Consider the following 21,083-nt stretch of genomic DNA (forward strand, 5'->3'; position numbering starts at 1 on the left):
ATGAAACTGGGCAAGTAACATTATCTTGCTCCTATCTGAAGAAACTAACCCATAATTTCCACCTAGACTAGGAAGTTCATGTTGCACTGAATTTTCTAAATTAATTAAAAAAAAAAAAAAAGAAAAAAGCTGTTGTGATTGGAGGATTTAAATATACTTCCTGCTAACGGGGAAGCTCCTAATGGGAAAATACTGTAACAGTTCCAGTTTGACAGCGAGCACTCATCCTTCTTAATATGCTTCCTTTTTACCCACTCAAGAAAATGCTAAGAAAACAAGTTTCAAATTGCCCTCTGGCAGCTATTTTGGCCCCACAGAAGTTAGGTTCAGGGCAGTCCTGTTCATGTAGAGTTTTGTTGCATATGTTTGCAGTTTGTTCAATTATCAGTTTCTCTGGAGGATATGCACAATTTCCCCTAAGGTAACGTGACATGCAATTTCTCCTCCCCCTACCCTTTGCCTTGTGAGGGAAAGTCACCAGAGATACAAAGTGAAACATGGAGAATGTTTAGTCCCTTTATCACAATCACAAATCATTCTGAAAACCCCATTACCAAGCACCATGCTATTTTTTGAGAGATAGAGAACTGTCACTTTTTTGTCTTCTCTCCTTCACAAATACACTCCAACGCTACCCACAGCCAGAAAAAAAAAAAAAAAAAAAAAGACAGTAACATCCTGATAAATACTGACTTTTTTGCTAATGAACTTTATCAACATTGTGTCCCAGCCTGCTGGTGTAACAGGATAGTCTGATATTAGACCAAAGAAAACACCAGCCTTTGGGTCAGCAGCTCTCCAATAGTCCCAAACAGCTACTAAACAGATTGATGTCAGAACCTCCAGAAGACAATAAACAAGCTACCTTGTAGCTGTTCTGCTCATGAGTGGTTTACAATTAAGGAGTGTTTTATTCAATTATGTTCTCATTTATGCCAGGCAAACTCAGACTCTGAGTTCCTAAACCTAGTTGGTCTTTGGCCCCAAACTGAAAAATATGAGCAAGTCCCTAGGCTGCCCTGCAACCGTGAACTGAAACACAGTGACGATACAGTCTGCCTAGCCTCACCAGGAAAATTATTGTCACGCAGCAGCACTAACCCCTACCCAGCTGGGTTAGTGACTCCAACCACTTCATTCACTTATTTTGTGCTAAAGTTTACCAGTAAGAAATCAAATCCAGACACCTATCAATGGGACAGCTTTCAGCTTTCCTTATGCACATATGCCCCTAACACAGGTCCTCCCAAGCTTAAAAGGTAATCCATCTCTACCACAAGCCAGTGCTTCACATATCCTGTTCATCTCAGCACTTCAGAGATGCACAGAGATGCGTCAGCATGTGTGCAGATAAACATTACTGGAGGACTGTTAGTACAAGATGCAGAGGCATCAGCAACAACACTGCAGCACTCACTGCACCAGGTCACACCCTGACCCCACGAAGAGTGTCTGCAAGATAACGAACATCAGCCCTGCCCCAGAGCATTTCAAAATTAAGAGATTGTCTTTGTATCTGTATGTTCTGCCCCACATCCAGTCTGTCTAAATCAGAGAGCAGCTCAAAGCAGCGGAATTAAAAAATAAAAAAAAAAAAATAGCTGTTTGGAGGATTCATTCTAACATCTGGAGGTAGAGGTCCCACCCCTTCCTTGATTGCACTTCTTGCTCCATGCTAGATGCTCAGGGCATTAATTGGAGAAGAAGTTTCCCTCTGGAGGTGACAATGGTGGAGTTGGCATATTGCTAGATCCCACAAAAAGGCAGCTCAACTTCGGCTTCAATTCATTCCAAACTTTACTCATCTGTGAGTAGAAAAGGAGAGAAAACAGACATGACAACACGGTAGGCAATCACCTCACCACACTGTATTTTGGCAACAGTTTCAGAGTACTCAAAAGCACAACATAAATTTGCTGAAGTACTTTGGGAAAGTCCAGCGGACCCAGATTGTCCCTTTCAGACTGGTACTATAATGCAGCTCTCTGAACATTTTACTGAGCATGCATGGAAGGGAGATTTCCCATACCTTCGTCAAATTCCTTCACTGCAGGGAAGGAAAGGAGCTGAAGGAGGAGAGACCTTTCTAATATAAAGAATGCAAGAAAGTCTGTATGTGGGGAATGCTGAAGGTCGTATTTAGGGGTTAACAAAAAGGAGCTCTTGAATTTAGAGCAAAAACAAGGAAGTTGTTCCTTGTCATATAATTTCTGTGTAGCACAACAAAAACCACATTCACCTAGCAAACTCACATCATTCATTACAGGATAGCTAGTTATTTAAAGGTTGGGTCTTCTTCAACTGCCTCTAGGGTAAGGCCAGCTGCAGATGAGAGAAGAAAAAAAGAAAAACACAGCAACTTGCTGCAAGAAGATACAGTCTTTTAGAGAGGTTAGAGGCCAGCCTTGATCCTCACCCCAAATTGGAAAGACCTTAGATGACTTCTTAAGAAGTTATGAAAGAACGCAGCAGGACAAATGATTAAAGAAGGATGGCCCACAGGTGAAAACAAATACATTCGAATTCCTACTCATATTTTGGGAAAAAGAATGCAGTCCAGAAGAACTCACCTCTTTGTGACCCTGGATCTGGGAGTTGACAAAGGCCCCCAAAATGTGAGACGTGAGAGGCAGATAGATGTGGATAAGCTGTGTCTCCTGATGCAGGCAATACAGAGAGAAGTAATTCCGCAGCTCCATGGTTAGGATAGCATTTTCTTGCTGAAAGAAGAGGAATTCAGTTAAATACATTGCCAGGAAGAGGGTGCCAAGGAGGTTCACTTGCAGCAGGAGAAAACAGCATTCCTCACCATACTAGCAATTCAAACACATACCAAAAACGTAAAAAGGCAGTTCCTGGACCAATTTGATATGTCAGCAACTGCACTTTCCATCATGCAGACTGCTGCTTTCCACAGCTCCTGCAAATGACATGTTACCAAAGAGCCAGTAATAAGTGTTGAGGAAAACAAACACGTTTTCCATGTAGCACAGCAAGCAGCTCAAATTACCCAAAGCACAGGTTACCTTTTCAGTCTAATGGCTTTCTGCAAATATGAGTGAACTACATAGCGGCACCATTATAGGAGTCCAGTACCACCCTTTGCTCTCCCAGGCATCTGCCCTACCTCCACAATCCGAGACTCCAATTGCTCCACCGATTCCGGTTCTTTGTTCTGCACAGTGGCACTCATCATCTGCTTCTTCATCATGCTGTACTTATGCAATGCTCGCTGGTGCTTGTGCAATACTCCCTTCTCATGTCTTTCACACAGGTCCTTTATGTGAAAAGGAAAAAAACAGGTACTCAACGGAAGCTAAGAGACAGCAAGCACACAAGCCAAGTACATCAGGAACACAAACACAGGGTCACGCTTTATGTAATTTCTATGCTGCAGATTTTTGTTTCTTTGTTTTCAAGAAGGTCAGAAAAATGTTGGCAGCTAAGAATTCAAGAAACAAAACTGCTTGGACCCAGACCAGTGAGCTTAAGAGGCAATCTGGAGCATCACTTCTGCCAACATTTTGGATCTTATCAGGCCTCTTATCTTTTGTGCACTTCTCATTATTAAGTGCTGGCAATTAACTGTGGTAAGAGCTTGCCAGTGTCCTTCTATTTCAGTCCAGGCATGGGAACGTCAAGAAAGGCTGCCACATACAGTTTCACTAGGTGCTTCTAAAAAAAAGTGCCTTTGACCAAAACATTAGTATTAACAAAAATTCTTCCATTTTAACTGAACTCATGTCTCCATGAACAAAGTAGCAGCAATCTAATTCACCACTTCGACTCAAAAGCAACCAAATCTGGAAAAAAAGTTAGCTGATCCATATAGTTCAAGCAGTCATATTTTTAAATTCCTTGCAGGGTTTGCCGTTTGGCAAGTTCTCGAGACAAGATGAGCTGACCAGTACAGCTACAGAGCTAGCTACGGCCAACAGCCACTCCACTCCCTCTGCCAGATGCCCAGTTTGCCTCTGAACTGGCCTCCCAGACAGTTTTCCATCCAGTTGGCGTTACACCCTCTGAAGAGCACAAGCTTGCTCTAAACAACTTTCTCACTGGCAGAAAAACAGCAGAGCTCACTTTATAGGACTGGAGTAAATCCAGGAAAAGGTTCAGCTTCTCCACCACATCATTCTCTTCCTGTTTACCCTAGAAAACAAGGAAAAAGTACATTTTATGTAAGCCTGGCAAGAACCGACATCACAGTTCTTCACATCCTTACACCATGCAGGCCTTCCACTGTATTCTCCAGGGCACATCAACGCTTACACAACTGCATCAAAAATCTTTCAGATGGCACTTGAGTGTTTAGTCTTCAGTAATGCAGAACAAAGACCTGACTAGAGCAGGAACAGCTTTTCCAATTGAGTGATCATTATAACAAGAGGAGTTGGTTTTACAGTCCTGTGTCAGTCCTTTCAGCTCTCTCTGCCTGAATTTCTTGCTCTTGCAGATTCCTCCAATCTTTCACTTTCCCTTATTACAAGATAACTAATCCATTAAAGCTATGAATACCTGCATGTTCCCCATAATAGTTCGTGCATCAGAAGGCAGAGATGAAACACCAAGCCACATTTCACTACTTGTTTTTTTATTTTGCTAAATACTATCTTTTCTTCCTGTATCAATAGCACTTCCTGGAGCATAAACTCTGGAGAAAGAAACCTGGTCTGACTGATCTATAAAAGCATGCTGAGTATTTTAACACAATGAGATGAAGAGAAGCGAAGACAAAGCTATTACTTTTCCTTCCCAGACTGTCATGTTCTCACATTATTCTAACAGTCATTATCACACTGCACACTTACAAAGGAATATGATACTTCTGTCTAAATGACTCTCACGTAATGTTTAAGTACATGAATGTCAAAATTTGATTCAGAAATAATTTCTTCTGGATTCTCTGTAGCAGATTAACAAGACAGAACGCAGGACTTTCGGACAGTTCAGTATAGTCGTACAACTTAACTTGTCCAATAACCATTTGAAATTAAAAAAGAAAGTGGGCTTTTCCCTCCTTCCCCTTGCCCACTGTGTTTTTTCCCCATTTAAACACAGTCGGTTTTTTTATTCAAGCTTGAACAAGCAGGCTGGTGGCCGAGGATGCAAGTTTGGACCACCATCTCCGTCTTAACTCTTTAAGTACCTATGTCCACAGAGCTTATGATTCAAGATGAAACTTAAGGCAGTAGTGCACCTCCTTCATTTTACAAAAAGAAAAAAAAAACAGAAAAAAAGTAAAGAACTCACCTGCTGCACAGCCTTATCTGCCAGAAGTGCAAATTCAACTGACAGACCCTTCAAGGCTTGTTTCAGAGTCCCCCATGTGCTATTATTCAAAGCAGCCCAGGAAGGAAGCGGTGTAGTGTCTGAGCCCAAAGCACTAGGGAGGAGATAAGTAGTATTCAAATCTAGGAGACAAATTCCACTAAGTAGATACACTTATTTGCAGAGAGCAGTTCAGAGTTTCTAATCTGTCTAAATTGCTTGCAGTGCTGAGCTACTACTGAACAATCACAAATGCAGAGCTGTGTATATACTGGGGGAAGAGACAATAAAACCAGTACCTGAATGTCAAGGTACTTGCATTTTCTTTTTTCTTGCTCTATGGAACGCAACCTTAGTGGAAAGCATGCATTTTCTTCTTTTATAGTAGGAAAAATTTTATTATGACCTACAGCATGCATTGAAATACCCACTCTTACCAGACCATGCAGGTAAACCTTACAACAGTTCTGAGTTCTGAAACAACAGTAGAAACATTCACATTAACAAATCCTCTTCCTCCCAACCTACCTTAGCTCCTTTCCAAATATGAGGAGATCTGAGGCATTATCAATGGCTCGAGAAGCTATCCTCTCTGCACGGTCCCGAAGCTTATAAAAGCTATTATAAATATTTCTGATGAGCTCCCTGCTGGCAGCAAACTGGGCCTGTATGTCAGCTGGAAGGAAGTCCTGAAGAAGTGCGAGAGAGGTTACTAGTGGACAAATCAGAGGCACATTCACATACGTTAATTGTGGGCACATCATATAGTCAGGAGAGAGAGACAGATTTCCCTCTTGTGCTTGCTCTCTCATGCCATGCTGTAACAACCCTGAAGAGATGAGCTTCATAATTTAGGTGTCCAAGTCAGATGTCATACAAATACCCCTAATTTTCAGAGGCAGGAAGAGGTTCAAATACCGGGTGTAGACAGAGTTGGCAAAATCTGCAATTCTACTATGCAGTTAAAATGGGGTTTGTGAGGTTTCAAGCTCACTGGTTCTGATCCGATGCTACTAGTAACTGCCAGCCTGGCAAAGTCAAGCATGTACTGAAAGTTCAGCTCTTTTTGACCTGTGTATCACTGGTAAAAGCCTGAATTAAGCTCCAGTTGCAAAACCTTCTGCTAGCATTGCAGAAACCTGAACAACAACTTGCTTTAAAATTGCTCAATGAACACAGTGAATGTATATTTGAAACTTGCCATAGCACTAATCACTGGGATAAGCAAATATATGGAGAACTTTTAACTAACTTCTCTATAACAGACCAAAGTATTCTCCCACAGGAAGAGGAGAACAGACAGAATGAGAGCATGAAAACATGGCGAAGACATCAATCTAGATATTAGCTTTTAAATTGTGCAGTATGTGCATTTGTTTGTTGTGCAAGTAATTACTGAGAAACAAGTTCTGAGCAGGATTCATTGTTTAATCTTTATCATATTCATGAACAAGCACTTATCTAGAAATATCAGGCCCTTAAGAGTCAAATATTTATTTGATCTTTTCAATAAAGTTACAAGTTTAGAAGTCCTTCAAACTTTGGAAACAGCTCTCTCCTACCCAAGGTCTCCATCACTCAACGAACGCCGTAACTGATCCACCTGGAGCAGAGAGCCATTTAAACCAGAATAATATGTTGCAAGAAATTTGTATACATACCTTGGCCTGGGTAGCTAATCTGCAGGTCATAAATTCATCTCCTACTCCCTGGACCAACTCTCTTAGCTTATTCTGTACATCCTGGAGAAGACACAGAATGAAATGAGCATGAAAGAACTAAGTAACACACAGGCAGTTCACACAGGTCTCCGATATGTTGCAATAGTAAGGCACAACTTAGCAGATACAGTTTTACCCAGGTTAGGTTTAATTTAAGGAAAAGCATAATATGTATTCCACTAAGAACAGTTATAATTTCCAAAACACTATGCTCCTCGCACTGAATGAAATTACCTTCCACTTTCCAGCTGTAGAAATACCTACTGAGAGAAAATTCTCATCATGGGGAGCAACAATGTGTAGGCCAAAAGCAATTCTGAACTCTGTGCCCAGCGAAGCAGTTACAGGAAGGTATACAAACTCATGACTATTGCTAATAAGTACTCACTGAGCCACTGAACGACAGGAAGAGTTTCAAGAGCACATCTTCCGAGAAAGGGGGATGTCGAGCCACCAGGTTTATAAAACGCTTCAGTGCTCTCCTCCTAGATTCTATGAATTCTCGATCAGCTACAGGAAGAAACATTAAATTTCAATTAATGCACCACACATTACAGCTGCTCAGAAAGAGAAAAAAGAAAGCACTCAGTCCAGCAATTTCTTTGTACTTAACAACCCTTGCTAAAGCACTGCAACCAAACCAAAAAACTGTTACCTATAGTCTGTCAGATCCCTAAAACAATCTTTTGGATTGACCACCAGAACAAATATTCCTTCAAGTGGTTCTTTACATCTTACTGAAATCCAGCAGATATATATCTATGTGTGGTTATTTCCACAGGGTGGGTCAGATAAGCAGGATAAACAACCAAGTCTACGGCCTGAAGCCTCCACTTACAAACTGTGGGCATACAAAAATTCTTCTTCCTCTGAATCAATTCCACAGCTGGTCCCCAGAGGGGATCTCAGTCTGTTTGGGACTCCTGGGAAATGCAGCACAACACACTGCTTCTTGCCACTGCTAAGATCACTGCCACATGCAAAGTGATCATCCCACAAATAATAATGGGGTTTTTGCTCACTATTCTGAAGAACTAGCTTCAGTGTGCTGTACCTTCATCTGTCCCTCCTCCTCTCTTTTAAGCATTTTGGGTCTAGAGGGAGAATAAAGGGGGTTTTTTTCAGTTGTTTGTTCAAGATCAGTACCCATCTTTTTCATGCAGTATGTCAGAAAGTACTTTGGAAGACCTGCACAGCAATCTGCAGTACATCCATCCAGAATCCTTACTTGTCAAACTAAAGAAGTTCCGTTCATCTCCCTGAAACAGGAAGAATTTCAATCTGGCAATACTGCAGTGAGGCAGTAAATCAAAGTTCCTGGAGTTTTTCAGGAAAGATGAAAAATTCAACTAAAATAAGACTGAAGGAAAAGAAAGCAGCACAGAACGAAATTAAAGGAATGCACTTAATCCATGACAACACTCTCATATCATGAAAGGGTATTACTCTTTTGTCTCAATTTTAAGTTGGGAGTTTGCTGGCTGCATGGACTCTCTATAATAATCCTTAGTACAGTATCACCCATCAAATGATTCTTCTGTCATTAGGGTTGCAGTTGATTTTGCTTTGTTCATACTTTAGCCTACATGGAGATCCCTGTAGTCATCTACACACTTCCTATATGATCTGTCTCAGTTTGCTGCTATCCTCCAAAAAGAGCAGAGCAGATAATCAATCTTTCTTCATCTGACAGATGGATGAAAGTAGACCATCATGAAAATAAGGGTGTAACTTAGTAGAGGAGCATACCAAGTATAAAAAACATGTAGCTTTGCTCATCCGGCTCTGGGACTAAGGAGGTTGCAAGAGTCACACATCTATACCAATCCATCAAATCCTGTGTCCTGCAGTTCCATTTGTTAGTCCATTAACCTACTCAGAAACAAGAACTACCCATTCCATTTCCTTTTTCCTGTTTGTAGTTTTTATTAAGACCACTTACACAGCTTTTCTCTATGCAGAGTCACTAGACTAAAGGCAATCATCACTCTCTGCCTTAACACAGTTTTGGACTGTACTTCTAGCATAGTTTGGGAACTAATCCTATCAGTTTTTTCTTAAACATATGATATCTGTGGGAAGAAATGCACAGTTGAATGCACAGAAATAACACCACACTGGCAATGCAAGGAAATAACAGTGACTGACAAATGATGTATTTTGGTAGTTTCTTTCAAGCATCCTCTCTCCACTGAGATTAACCACAGAAGGTCACTTCACTTACAGGTGTTGCATGAAGTGGAAATTCTGGAAATTCTGGCTGAGAACACTGAAACAGGTCAAATTCAACAGACAGGTTTTCGCAACCCCAAAAGAAAGGTCTTCACAATTTACATTCCATCATAAGAATATATGACCACTGAAGCTTTTCAGCACTATTATTTTGCTTTGTTCCCGTTCACTATACACCCCGCTCCACTCACTGTTTACCAATTCCTCTTTACTGTAGCAATACATGGACTCCTTAACTGAAATCAATTATTTATTGAAAACACAGTAAGCTTAGCAGCATGGGCAGGAGACAAGACAGTGAAAAGGTTGTTCTCTCACAGATAAAGTATAAAACAAGACAGGATTTTATACAGTTATGCAACATTTGAAATAATCAAATTTTAAAACCAGTGCCAATATTTCAGATTAGTGAAAAATGTACCTGAAGGAGCTTTGATATGCTTTCAGTCTTGGGATACTTCATTGGTTTCTATTCTAATAGCTAAAATGTATTTGAATGAACTGTCACTCTGATTCCAGCCTCAGTTTTCAGTTTCTGATTATCCTAAGCAGATCAACAAGCTCCTTCTTAGAACAGGGCGGGGGGGGGAAGGGCTACTTTTTTTTATAGCTACTTTAAGGCATTTGGTTCATCTGCCAGAAAGACACCGTTTTGTACATAAACCGAGAAAGTGTAATTGCCATTGCCTGCATCCTATGGCTTCTGTGCAAGGTAATACTATAGCAGGCAGTGCTGAAGCTGTTTACTTAACATGACTGTTCACTAGTCCTTTTTAGGTGTGTGTGAAGTTAGGACCCTACAATAACGCAACAGGATCAATCAAGTATGCTCTCACTGGAGAAGCAATTTTGCTGGTTTTACATAATCAGCTCCTCTGCAGGTTTAAGCCTTTTAATATGATTTTTTAATTTTTTTTTTAATCTTTACTCTTCCCTCACTATAGAAAAACAATGGGATTTTCACAAATCTTTTCTATTCTGAACACTTCACAAAACAACACACTACAATACATACTACAGATGTTCAACAGTATGGTAGCGAGTCTACACTCATAGCCCTACAGCACTGACTATCATAGCCTATTTTCCTAAAAAACAATACCTGCAACTCTGCCATGCTTTTGGACTTTTGGAATGAGAATTATGCCTCAAATCTTACCAAAAAAAGTCATGTGATACTGAACTTCCACGGGAAGAAACTCCACTGAAATTTTACATTAATATCTTACCTATAGGGAATTTCTAGGATGGCAGTAATTCACACCTCCAAATTGTGTATTATAACCTCAAAGTTGTTTTCTAAGCCAAGCAGAAGCAATGACTTTCGATCTTTTAAACATTCATTTTCAACAGTATCACCTTAACCATGCTTGCACGGTGACCCCTTCAGTCAAAAGAAAGACCTAGGTTTACCTCCCAGCATCCTCTTTGGTGGAAGTGCTGGCACCATACGATATGGGAACTTCTGAAGCAGCATCTCATGGAACACCACAAAATCATTATATCGCCTGTAGACTGAGCATTTGAATCTCTGCAATTAAGGAAGCGGGGAGAATAAATCAATACACAGGCTGGACAAAAAAGAAGAAAATCAGCAGCATTTCCATCTTTTTTTTTTTGCTATTAGCTGCACTAAAACAAAAGGAAGAAAGAAATCACATCCACAGACTGCAGAAACAACATATTTCTTTTCTTTAGATGCCTTGTGGTGGGAAGGAGAGAGAAGACTCCAAAGGCAGCCACCTTTCAATTATGAACAGAGATGGCATTCTTCTAACTACAGTCCTTTTGAGAATAAGATTTTCAGTTAAAAACATAAGTCAGATTTCATTCACACACAAGATGAAAAAGACTATGAAATGGAGAGGAAGAGGTTTCCCAAAAAATTACAAGTATCGCTAAATATGCCGTGGTTCCATACCATTACTCCCTCAAACTCTCTGGTCCTCCAAATTAGACAAAATATTTAGAAATAGTGCCCACACTCTTAAAGTGCTCTACAGAGCTCTTTTCTTGAAGTACGGCAAGTCCCTGAGCTCTACCTATTAGGAACTTTCTCTGAATCAGTTTCAAATCCAGAGGTGGCAAAACAGTCTTAGATCATGTTAAGTATTAGCCCAAATGACTGATGCTTTAAGTGAACCTCACAAGAGAAAGAGAGACCTCTCACTGATGTTAGATCTATAAACAAAGATTGAAAGTTCCTTTAAAGCCTTAGTCCTTCACTCTGCATTTCCAGATCAATATGAAGAAGAGGCCAAAGAAACTGGGTTTTTTCATTCCAAAAGGAGTTAGGTAGCAGCTAGAATAAGACACTTAGGAGGCAGAAATCCTTTACAAATAATAAATAAATAAACAAACAAACCAGAAACCCCCCCATACTTTTACTACAGATTCAACTACTGGAGCAGCTAATAAGAAAGACTACATAACACTATACTCATTCTCACTACATTTGTATTGCACATCATCCACCGCTTATTGTGGCACTATGCATTTTCAAAAATAAAGCAATGAGGCATAAAACTGGAGCGCAACGGACACAGCCCCTAGTGCCTCCCTCTGCCTGCTTTGAAATTTGATGTTGATTTGTGCTGCAGATCTTAGATGAAGCTCAAGGCCAAGCTATGCTTCTTTTTGAGGAAGTATCATTCTACAGCTACAACCATAGGAGAGATGACAGCAACTGAAAGGAATCGGTAATAGGTTCCTGAATTCAAAATCTAGAGAGACCACCAGGGTCACTGAGTCCAGTGCCCTGAAATCACAGGCAAAAATAAACATTGAGTCCTTGAAACCCCACAGAAGCATTCACTGTGCCTGCCCTTTCCCCATTACAACAGTCTTTGACAAACTTATTAACACCTAAAGCCCCAAACGTCACTACAGACAAGTGACCCAAAAGTGTCTCTGAATACGTACAACAGTGACTACAACAGCTTGAGCACTACTCAATAACTGATGTTTTGGTGGCCTGGGAGATGTAAATTGCTCATGGTCTACTTTGAAGAGGACAGATTTCCATCTTGAAAAAACACACAGAAGCTACTGGAGAGCTATTTCACTGGCCGCTCTATAAAAAGAAAAAGATATTCATCTTCAATCTTCTTTTATACCGAGAGAGGAACCTACAGGTCAGGATTGGGGCAAGTAAACTGGAAGTGGCCTAGACTCTGCAGAAGGATTTGCAGTACCTTTTCTGCTTATAAAGGATTTCAGTTTAGCACTGCCAATACAATTTCTTCACTAGCTCAAAATAGTTTGAAATATCCAGTCACCTACACCAATCCGTTATGAAAACATTCAGTTTTTGATGTTATACATCTGCTTTTATACAGAGCTCAGGTTTCAAGCAAGTAAACTAACAGGCCATCCATCAGACCTGAGTTAGAAGATGCTCCATACTGCAGAAGCCCAGGTCAAGAAAGCATAGTGCTACTGCATTAAGAGAAAGCCCATACAACTGGCCTACTCAAAACCAGCATCACCCAACACATCTATCAAATTAGTCAAGACTTTGCCAACAGCAACTGCACAGACATTCTTAAGAGGATACATTCTCACTAAGACAAATGCTTGTTCACATTACCTTGCTGGAAACCTCGTATTCCACATGTTTCAGAAAAAGCCCCTTCTTCTCAGGTATAAGCTCCACCTGCACACTATCCTTGCTCAATAGCTCTTGTAGGGTGTGGGAAAGCAGCAGTGGATTTCCCTGGGGCGCCTGCATTAGAAACTGTTCTGGTTCCCTCGGTTCATTTACTGGAGGCTTTGCCAAATCTAAAAGACAAAAAGGGAAAAACAGTCCAGTAGACCTGATAAGATAAAGAAGTAGCCTTAAAATATTCTGTTCCTTTGCTTGGTGCTCCCACAGTGGTGCAACACTACCAGAACAGTCAAGCCACTCCCACAGGAGCCTATGCTACTTCGCACACGTTCAAGACATTGGTACCTCCCTCTTCGCAACACCCAGGAGCACCACCAATTATACCGAGTCAGAAAGACATCTCTACTAAGCAAAAGAAGAATCACAGGCCAAATTTGTTCTGTGAATCAGCTAAGAGGCCTGCATTTCCTGTCTGTCCAGCTCCCACCACAGCAGGATCTGCCAAAATGAACGAAACCCTAGCTCAGCACTTTTGGATCCTGCCTAGAACAACTCATGGAAGGAAAAAAAATGTGTTATTTTACTGCGCTGCAGAAATTTAATACATTAATTTTACATGTCATTACAAAGGAAGGAGACACTTCATTTGACTTAATTTTACTAAACTCTGTGGCAGTATGCTAGAGTGGGTGTGAATTAAAATAATTTACTATGCCAATATGTTTAAGTTCAAAAGCAGGGGAAAAAGGTTCCTAATAAGGGCTACCAACCCAACAATTCCTCAATCACAGCAAGCTCCAGCAAAATCTTTCAAATATACCTATTCCACTGCTTGTAGCTAAAAAACAAACAGCTTTTCACAGTGAATTCAACCACAGCTGGACAGCTTTGGACAGAGAGATTCTAACTGATTCTCAGCCAGATGCAAAAGTGAAAAAAGATGGCTCTTAAGAATATGGCCCTGGAGAACTAACTACATCGAAGAAGGGGCAAAGATGATGACTCACAGTACTCTCTTATCGAATGACTGACTGCAGTCCATTATCTCAACTTGACTTCAAAACGACACGTATTATGCGACTGTAAACTAAGCCTGCTTTGTTTTTCAACTTTTCTCCACTTTTTCTCTACTCATTTCACACATAAGAAATAGGGTGCAAAATGTGGATATAACCCTGGAATCTATTCAGTCTATACCTGAGTTCTGTTCTCCAGTATGGAACGGATGGGCTGCTTCCTCTCTGTGTATGTCTGTTTAACAGGGATACTGCAAGCAAGCTCTTTTACAAAGCAATTCGAATCCACTGATGAAAAGTGACCTAGAAAAGCTAGGCAGTATTAATTATCCCTTCCTTACCATTGTGCAGAAGTTACATCCCTTCTTAAACATATCAAAAATTTTGAGAACACAAAAAGACAGTAACACTATAGAAGCAAGAACCATTTCTTTAAGCTTTGATACATAGTTCAAAAAGTTGATAACTGTGTAAAAGATTAACTCAGGGAAGATAGATAAGAACCATTTCTTTAACTGAAAGCCCTGGTAAGGATTTCCCACCTGTTCCTTCATATGCTCTAGGCGCTGATAAATGGGGAAAACAGGTAATCTCCAATTCCTCATATACACAGCTTCAGAATAGTCACTTCATTCTTCGTTCCATAAAACAGCTTAAGGAAACCAAACCAAATCCAGGACAAATGACCTTATCCCACATTTCATCAGGCTTCAGATTCCTGCTAATGTGACTCAGAGAAGCAAGTCTTAACACCTCTGCTTTAATAGACTTATGTATCACCTACTAACCCCACCTACGTTGCAGCTTCTAAAAAGTTCCAGCTACCTGCCAGAAATTTGTGGTAAGATAATGCAAGCTAATTCAATGTTGACATGGGATACTGCTGGATAAAGTGATAACATATCTGTATAGCCACTTTTCAGATAGATACTGAACTGAAAAGGAAAGAAAATTCTGAATACAGATAGCAAGGCAAAAGATTTTCTAGTGTAGGAAAATCCTTGCCCACCTGACCTTTCATGGGGCAGCAAGGTATAATAAACCACACTATCAAGAGTAAGTGTCAAAAATACACACAAAAAGAACTATGGAAAGCACAAGACAGCCTTGCTCTCCAGAGCAGCGGTTCTCTGGGTGCACACCCTTGTAATTCTTGGTTTTAATTGCTCAAGACACATCAGTGAAATGCAACATGACACAGGAGGTTTTGTTACTCCTCCAGTGAACGCACACACACACACACTTACACAGAATTTCACACTCCTCTGTGACGCTAAACCACTGGCTCACATTGCAGAGGCAGTCACTGCAAGCCAGCCTCCCAAAGAGGGGGAGCCAAAATGCAACCCACCTATTTCCCTGAGAGCAGTGCCAATCTGTACTAATACAACACTCCTCCTGCCTATTGATTCACTCTCCCTGCTTTCTATCTTTCTGTTGGCCAATGGACAAAGTGGGGCTTTCATGGCACAAACTGTTCCCTAAACTGGGGCTCAGCACTGTCTGATCAACTACCGAAACTCCCAGTGGCAAAAGACAGTATCAGGAGAAAAGATTTATAGGATGAACCATGAATCCTTCAGTATTTCATCTGTAAGTCCTGGAACCTGCAGCATGATCAGCCAAACTGATGTTAAGAAGGACTCTCAGACTCACTACAGTGATCTGAACCCACATTACCCCGTAAAGCAACTGCAGAGTGAAGGCCCACAGAGAGATCTAGACAAGACTCGGCAGTCCTTTGACAACTCGGTCATGCTGCTCTTTTCATTTATAATACTTTGCCAATTTTCATCGTTATTCTCTAAATTTGCTTTCCAAAATTCACCTACAGGAAATACTTTCTCTTTATCAGCAGTTCACACACTTGGCTCTTCCTGAAATATTTTGTAGCTTCTTTAGATCTCAAGCTTGTCTAAATGTGTAAAATCATACCAATCAGACAACCATACAAACAAGTTTGAATAATTACTGTTTAATTAATAATCTCAGAGTGTTCCCTGTCAACAAGACAGCTACTCAGAGTGAATTTACACCCTCAAACATTGGTCTGAGAAGACAGTAAGATGATTTTGGAACAGCTGTTAACCAGTTTTAGAAAACAGTTATCGCGGCATTAACACTAACCCTGCAGAGCAATGCTGAAGCTATTCTTCAGTCCATTTTTCATTCTACTTACTAAAGAGTCAATTCAGGAACAGCCTCAAGAGCCCTGGCCAGGAATGGTGGACAATAGTGGGAACTCATTGGTATGAGCTCCTGTGTTCAACCAGTAAAAGGATTTACATGCATTGTAACAAAACACTTAACACTTCCCATCACGCACTCTTTGCTGGAGAATAGCTAATTTTGAAAACATTCCCTTTAGTTTCAGCAGATCATTATCTAGTAGAGTTTATATACATAGAGCAGCAAGTGAATACAGAAATGAGGTATGGAATGGTCCCCTGGAACACAGGGAAGCAGACAAAATAAAAATCAGCTTTTTTTGTGCAAGCTAGCCTTCTGCTACAGCAGTTTCTCAATCTGGTGTCAATAAGATACCAGGAAGTGGCCTCGTATAACTGAAAACAATTTGATATAAAAGTTAAAAAGAATATATATATGCATACATATGCAAACAAGCAGACAACAAGAAATAAAAGTTTAAAGAAGCATTCAAAGCGTAGCCTAAGTTTTGTTTGGTCATAAAAGCAAAAAACTACAAAAACACTGCATAATACTTTTTTTTTTTTGTAACAAGTCAGGTAGCCTTTGGACTGAAAGGAGTTGAGAAACTTATCCTGAGAACAACTGAAAGAGAAAGATTTGCTACTTCATGCCACCCATTTGACCCTTCAGTTAGCAGCCACCGTTCATTACTTCCATTCATACAACTAGACAGCAACCTGCCCTCTCCAGAGTTACCAGTTTCCTCGATCAAAATTTCTAAAATCAGGCATTTATGAAACCCAAAGTAGAATATCAAGTGTCTGATTAGCTGCACACAGGTTTTACACGTGAGCAAGCACGTATAGAAGGGCAATGCAAGGGCTGGAAGCATAGGTGGTAAATCACAACACAGCTCTCCCTTCCCTGTTTAAGTTCTGTCAGCCAAATTTGGAGGGCTTATCTCCATTTTACAGAGGGTTGCTACTAACAACTCTTTCTTATATCAAGGTGCTAATCAGCTAAATTTATTAGACACACTTAAGCAGAGGGTGTCATAGAATTACTTATTATATTAGTAGCAGATTTTCTAGGAGAAAGGAGTCTGAAAGGAAGCAAAGCCTTCAGGAAAAATAGCTAAGATTTCTTGTCCATCATCACAGGTCACGGCCATGCAGAGCAGAGGTGATCCCACTCACAGGGAACTCAGAGAGCTGACTATTTTTGTACACAGATACCTCAGATTTCCCCCATGCAAAAATGAAGGCTCCACTACAAACTCCTGGGCCACGAATACTCAAGCAGCAATGTAAATATCATTCATCAGCATTTCCCCTTCCTTTCTGTCTTCTCAAGAAAAGCCTCAGGAATTATGGAAATGTCTTTCCCCCTTATTGTGTCAAACACATGCCTCTAATTCCAGAATTCAGTGTCCACATCAACCTCTCAGAAAGCTGGTGCATATTTCAACTACAGCTTCAAGTAGATTCCCTTCCTCACTTTTTTCTTTTAATTCTTACATAATTTGAAATCCCCTAGAAACAAGAAAAGAAAAACGGAAGTCCCACCAAAAAAAAAAAAACCAAACCAAACCAAACTTTCTTCCTATTAAGGGCTCTACATATTTTTGAGACAACTGTATGCAACTTGTTTGGGGGGGTTTTTTTGAGGAATTTAAAACCATGCATTTCTTATTTAGAAAGGAGCGATGCAAAGGAATCGGTCTATTTTATCTAACAAAGCTGATGGATACACAGATCTAGGTTCAATGTGGATAGGATGTCTGTATTTGTTACTAGGTACAAGAAAAGTAACCATATTTAGCTTCACTTTAATGAAGAGATAGTGCAATAGTGTCCTTCCTTCTCCCTCCTGACAATCCACTTGTAAATACAAGCTATCCAATGCCAAAACAAGACAAAACAAAATAATACACATACGATGATAAAATTAGATGTTGGAAAACAGGCTCCAACATTTTGGTTTTCTCCTTAAAAAAAAACAAAAAAATACCCACCACAGCTTTCTCAGTGCAGATGTCAAAAATGCATCCTGCACTGGCTGGTCTGGGTTATTTGGATTGGTTTTTTTTTCCTTTCAGTTGTTTTGGGTTTTTTTCCCCCCCTTTGTTTTTGAGGTATTGGGGGTAGTTACGGTTTGAGGCGGGGGGGGTCGTGGTTGGTCAGCTGGGGGTTTTTTTCCAGCTAAGTTTCAGATTGCTATTCAACACTTGGTGCTTTTCAAGATGAAGCAGGGAAGTAATGGCACAACTCAAAAATAGGTGAGGTTATCTAAGCTTTATTTAATAATAATTAAAAAGCACTAGCATTTCTGCATTCCCCTACAGCTGTAGACCTCTAACCGCTTCTCAAAATATCACAAAATACACAGCAGAAAAAACTCCAAGTTATCTCCTTCCAATGTCACACAGTAAGTCTGTGTGACAAAGAACTAACTTTAAGCCTAGTGCCCTGTTCTTTTAACTATGCTGTTAGATCATCAAGTGATTAATCAAGCGATTTCCCAAGTCTGGGAATACAAGGAACACATTCCATTTGCAAGTCAGCCACGGAGCCATAGTCCCAAACTGTAGCAAACACAATGAAGAGAGATGGAGCTACACACACTGAAGAAATAACAGGATTAGGAGAGAAAAGTCCATCGAGGAATGTTCCCAAAGACTACAGAGAAAGTCAAATCCTCACTAGGGCAGTTTCCCAGCTCACAATGGAAGATTGCTAAACTATCATTTTTCACACTCAGCTCTAACAAAGGGGTTGGAAGTGTAAAAATTCACACCCAAAAAGGTAACCCAACAAGTAATAACACATACAACTATTCTCCAGGAAACTTATACAAGGGCATTTTAGCTTCAGTACAAAACTGCCAAGTTTCCACAATTATCCTTCCTAATACAGGTGAAGAAAATCCCATCAGAATAAATTGCTTATCTTTTTGTTTTGCTTCTCATCTTCCTTGCACATTTCTCACCCTCTTAATAATGCTGGGTAAAAACTTGATCTTAGCATTTAAGCATTAAAAAAATGGTGTGCCACTCCACACACTACAGTCTCCCAATGGTCTTTTCACGCATTTTGTAGTTAGAACAAACTCATTCACATCTCAAATTCTGTTGAAAAGCAATCACCAAAGCTCCCCTCCTTTTGTATCAGTTCCACATGTCTTTAACTGATAAATTTCTCTCCATCAACCTGCACCAACCCACTAAAACTTGAAGATTGTGGGGGAAATCAGAATGGTTCTGTGCAAATTCTGTCTGCAACTGGCACAGCCCTCCCTACCAAGCCTACAGGCTGCACACACAGTTAAAGATTTACCACTAGAAGAAAAGGAGACAACCCCCTCCCTCCCCAGCCAACACACCTGGATTAGCTCCCTACAATCATTGCAAAACAGGCTCAAATGGGAGCAAAAGAAAAAAAAAAAAGTCAATACAAGTGACTTTGCAAAACTGGCTTTAATGTATTGGACATTATACTTTTTCTCTTCTCTCTTGATTGTGTTAAAGTGCTTTAACCCTGCAAAATAAAAAAGACAGCATTTGCATGTGCTGTCACAGGTGGGAATCAACAATCCCTGTCAGGACTGTCATTACTCAGGAGATTTAGATCCTCCTAGAATATTCACTGACAAGCTGCTGATCTCCAAAAAAGTTACATATGGCTGTGAAACTTTCAAGATGACTGAACCCGCATCATGATGCTAGAAATAAAAGCATTCCTGCTTTCACAGCATCATTTTTCTTTTGTTAAGATCATTAGATACTTTCTCTCAGTGTTCACCATACAAGCTTTGTCAAAGAAAGCCAAGTTTTCTAAATAAGGATGAGTAGATCAGACAGTTAGAGAAGCACCCTCACCAGCGTGGGGGTTAATCAGGTCAAGAACACTCCAGTCAGAGACAACTGTTTTATCTCTATAAGGCTCCTGAAGCAGATGGTAAATCTGTAATAGACATACCTGAACAAGCTCTCTCTTTGGTACAGTACGACATTTTTTCCACAAAGGCTGCTGCTCAATATCCAAATATCTTACATCAGTCCTGGACAGAAATATTCCAAAATAATTTATTTATAAGCATTATCCACATCAGGAGCATCACAGGCCTATCAAAAGCACACTCACACTGGATCCTGAATATAATCAAACCAAACCACTTTTACCTGCATAAAGCTTACCCACTTGTAACCTCTACTAGTTTTTCTTCCCCAACAGAGAGAAAAAATTACTATGCACAGAGCAGTAATTGCCAGTATGAAACTTCAGCCACTTTAAGAGAACTTTGGAGAACTGTATTACCCTGTTTCCCTCAGCTTAACCGTTACGAGCCTAGCATGTTATTTTCTTAATTCACCCAGGATCTCCCTCCATTTCTCGTTTGGCAACAAGTGCTGGCAGCATTTGCCTGCAAGTTTCTCGATCCCAGATCCAGCCGCACGCTCCTTCAAACTTCAGCGTTCGGAGCTGCTTCCTCCTTTCCATGCTGGATCTGCTTTTGGCTCGGGTCAGTAAGGAGGAGACGTGGCCTCCGTCCGGGACCGACCGTGACAGTGTGCCTACTGAACCGCTTCAGTTCTCCCCGCATGCTTTACCGTGCCCCTGGGTCCACTTCAGCGGGCGGGGGACAAGCAGACGAAAGAACGTCATTTCAGCACCCACAGACTCGCTCGGCCGCACCACTCCCGAGAGGAAAAGCTCTGGTTCGCCTCGCTTCCCCGCGTTAAGCCCCGGCAGAAGGGGCTCCCTGCCCAGGCTGACCTCCTCGCCGAGCCGCCGGGCGCTGCGAGGCGGCCGCCCGCCTTCCCGCCGGGGCAGGCAAACCCAGCGTCCCGGGGCGCCCACCAACGCTCCCCCCCTTATTCACCACTGAGGCCACCTTCGCCAGGGGAGGGGAACCACACACACACACACACCACCACGAAACGGGCACCGCCGAGGCCCGGCCGTAGCGAGACCGGCCCGCCACCCACCGCCCCGGGGCGGAGGAGGAGACGGCGGCGCCTTTTTACCTCAGGTTTTGGCGGGGGGAGCGGCCCCGACCCCACCCGAGGAGCCCTGTCAGCCTCCC

At 41.1% G+C, this 21,083-nt stretch overlaps 1 protein-coding gene across 1 annotated transcript; it reads right to left on the reverse strand.

The window, feature by feature from the left end:
* Positions 1-1,604: 1,604 nt before the first annotated feature.
* Positions 1,605-20,009, reverse strand: SNX8 (sorting nexin 8). Its single transcript, XM_010570289.1, has 11 exons — positions 19,976-20,009; positions 12,814-13,004; positions 10,638-10,755; positions 7,381-7,502; positions 6,933-7,013; positions 5,800-5,960; positions 5,254-5,386; positions 4,084-4,152; positions 3,128-3,277; positions 2,571-2,720; positions 1,605-1,805 (listed from the first exon to the last, which is right to left on the reverse strand). The coding sequence occupies exons 1-11, from the start codon at positions 20,007-20,009 to the stop codon at positions 1,692-1,694; spliced, it is 1,323 nt and encodes a 440-aa protein (XP_010568591.1). The 3' UTR covers positions 1,605-1,691.
* Positions 20,010-21,083: the final 1,074 nt, after the last annotated feature.

This window comes from Haliaeetus leucocephalus, unplaced genomic scaffold (genome assembly GCF_000737465.1).
Source record: "Haliaeetus leucocephalus isolate CR32 unplaced genomic scaffold, Haliaeetus_leucocephalus-4.0 Scaffold295, whole genome shotgun sequence".
Lineage (NCBI taxonomy): Eukaryota > Metazoa > Chordata > Aves > Accipitriformes > Accipitridae > Haliaeetus > Haliaeetus leucocephalus.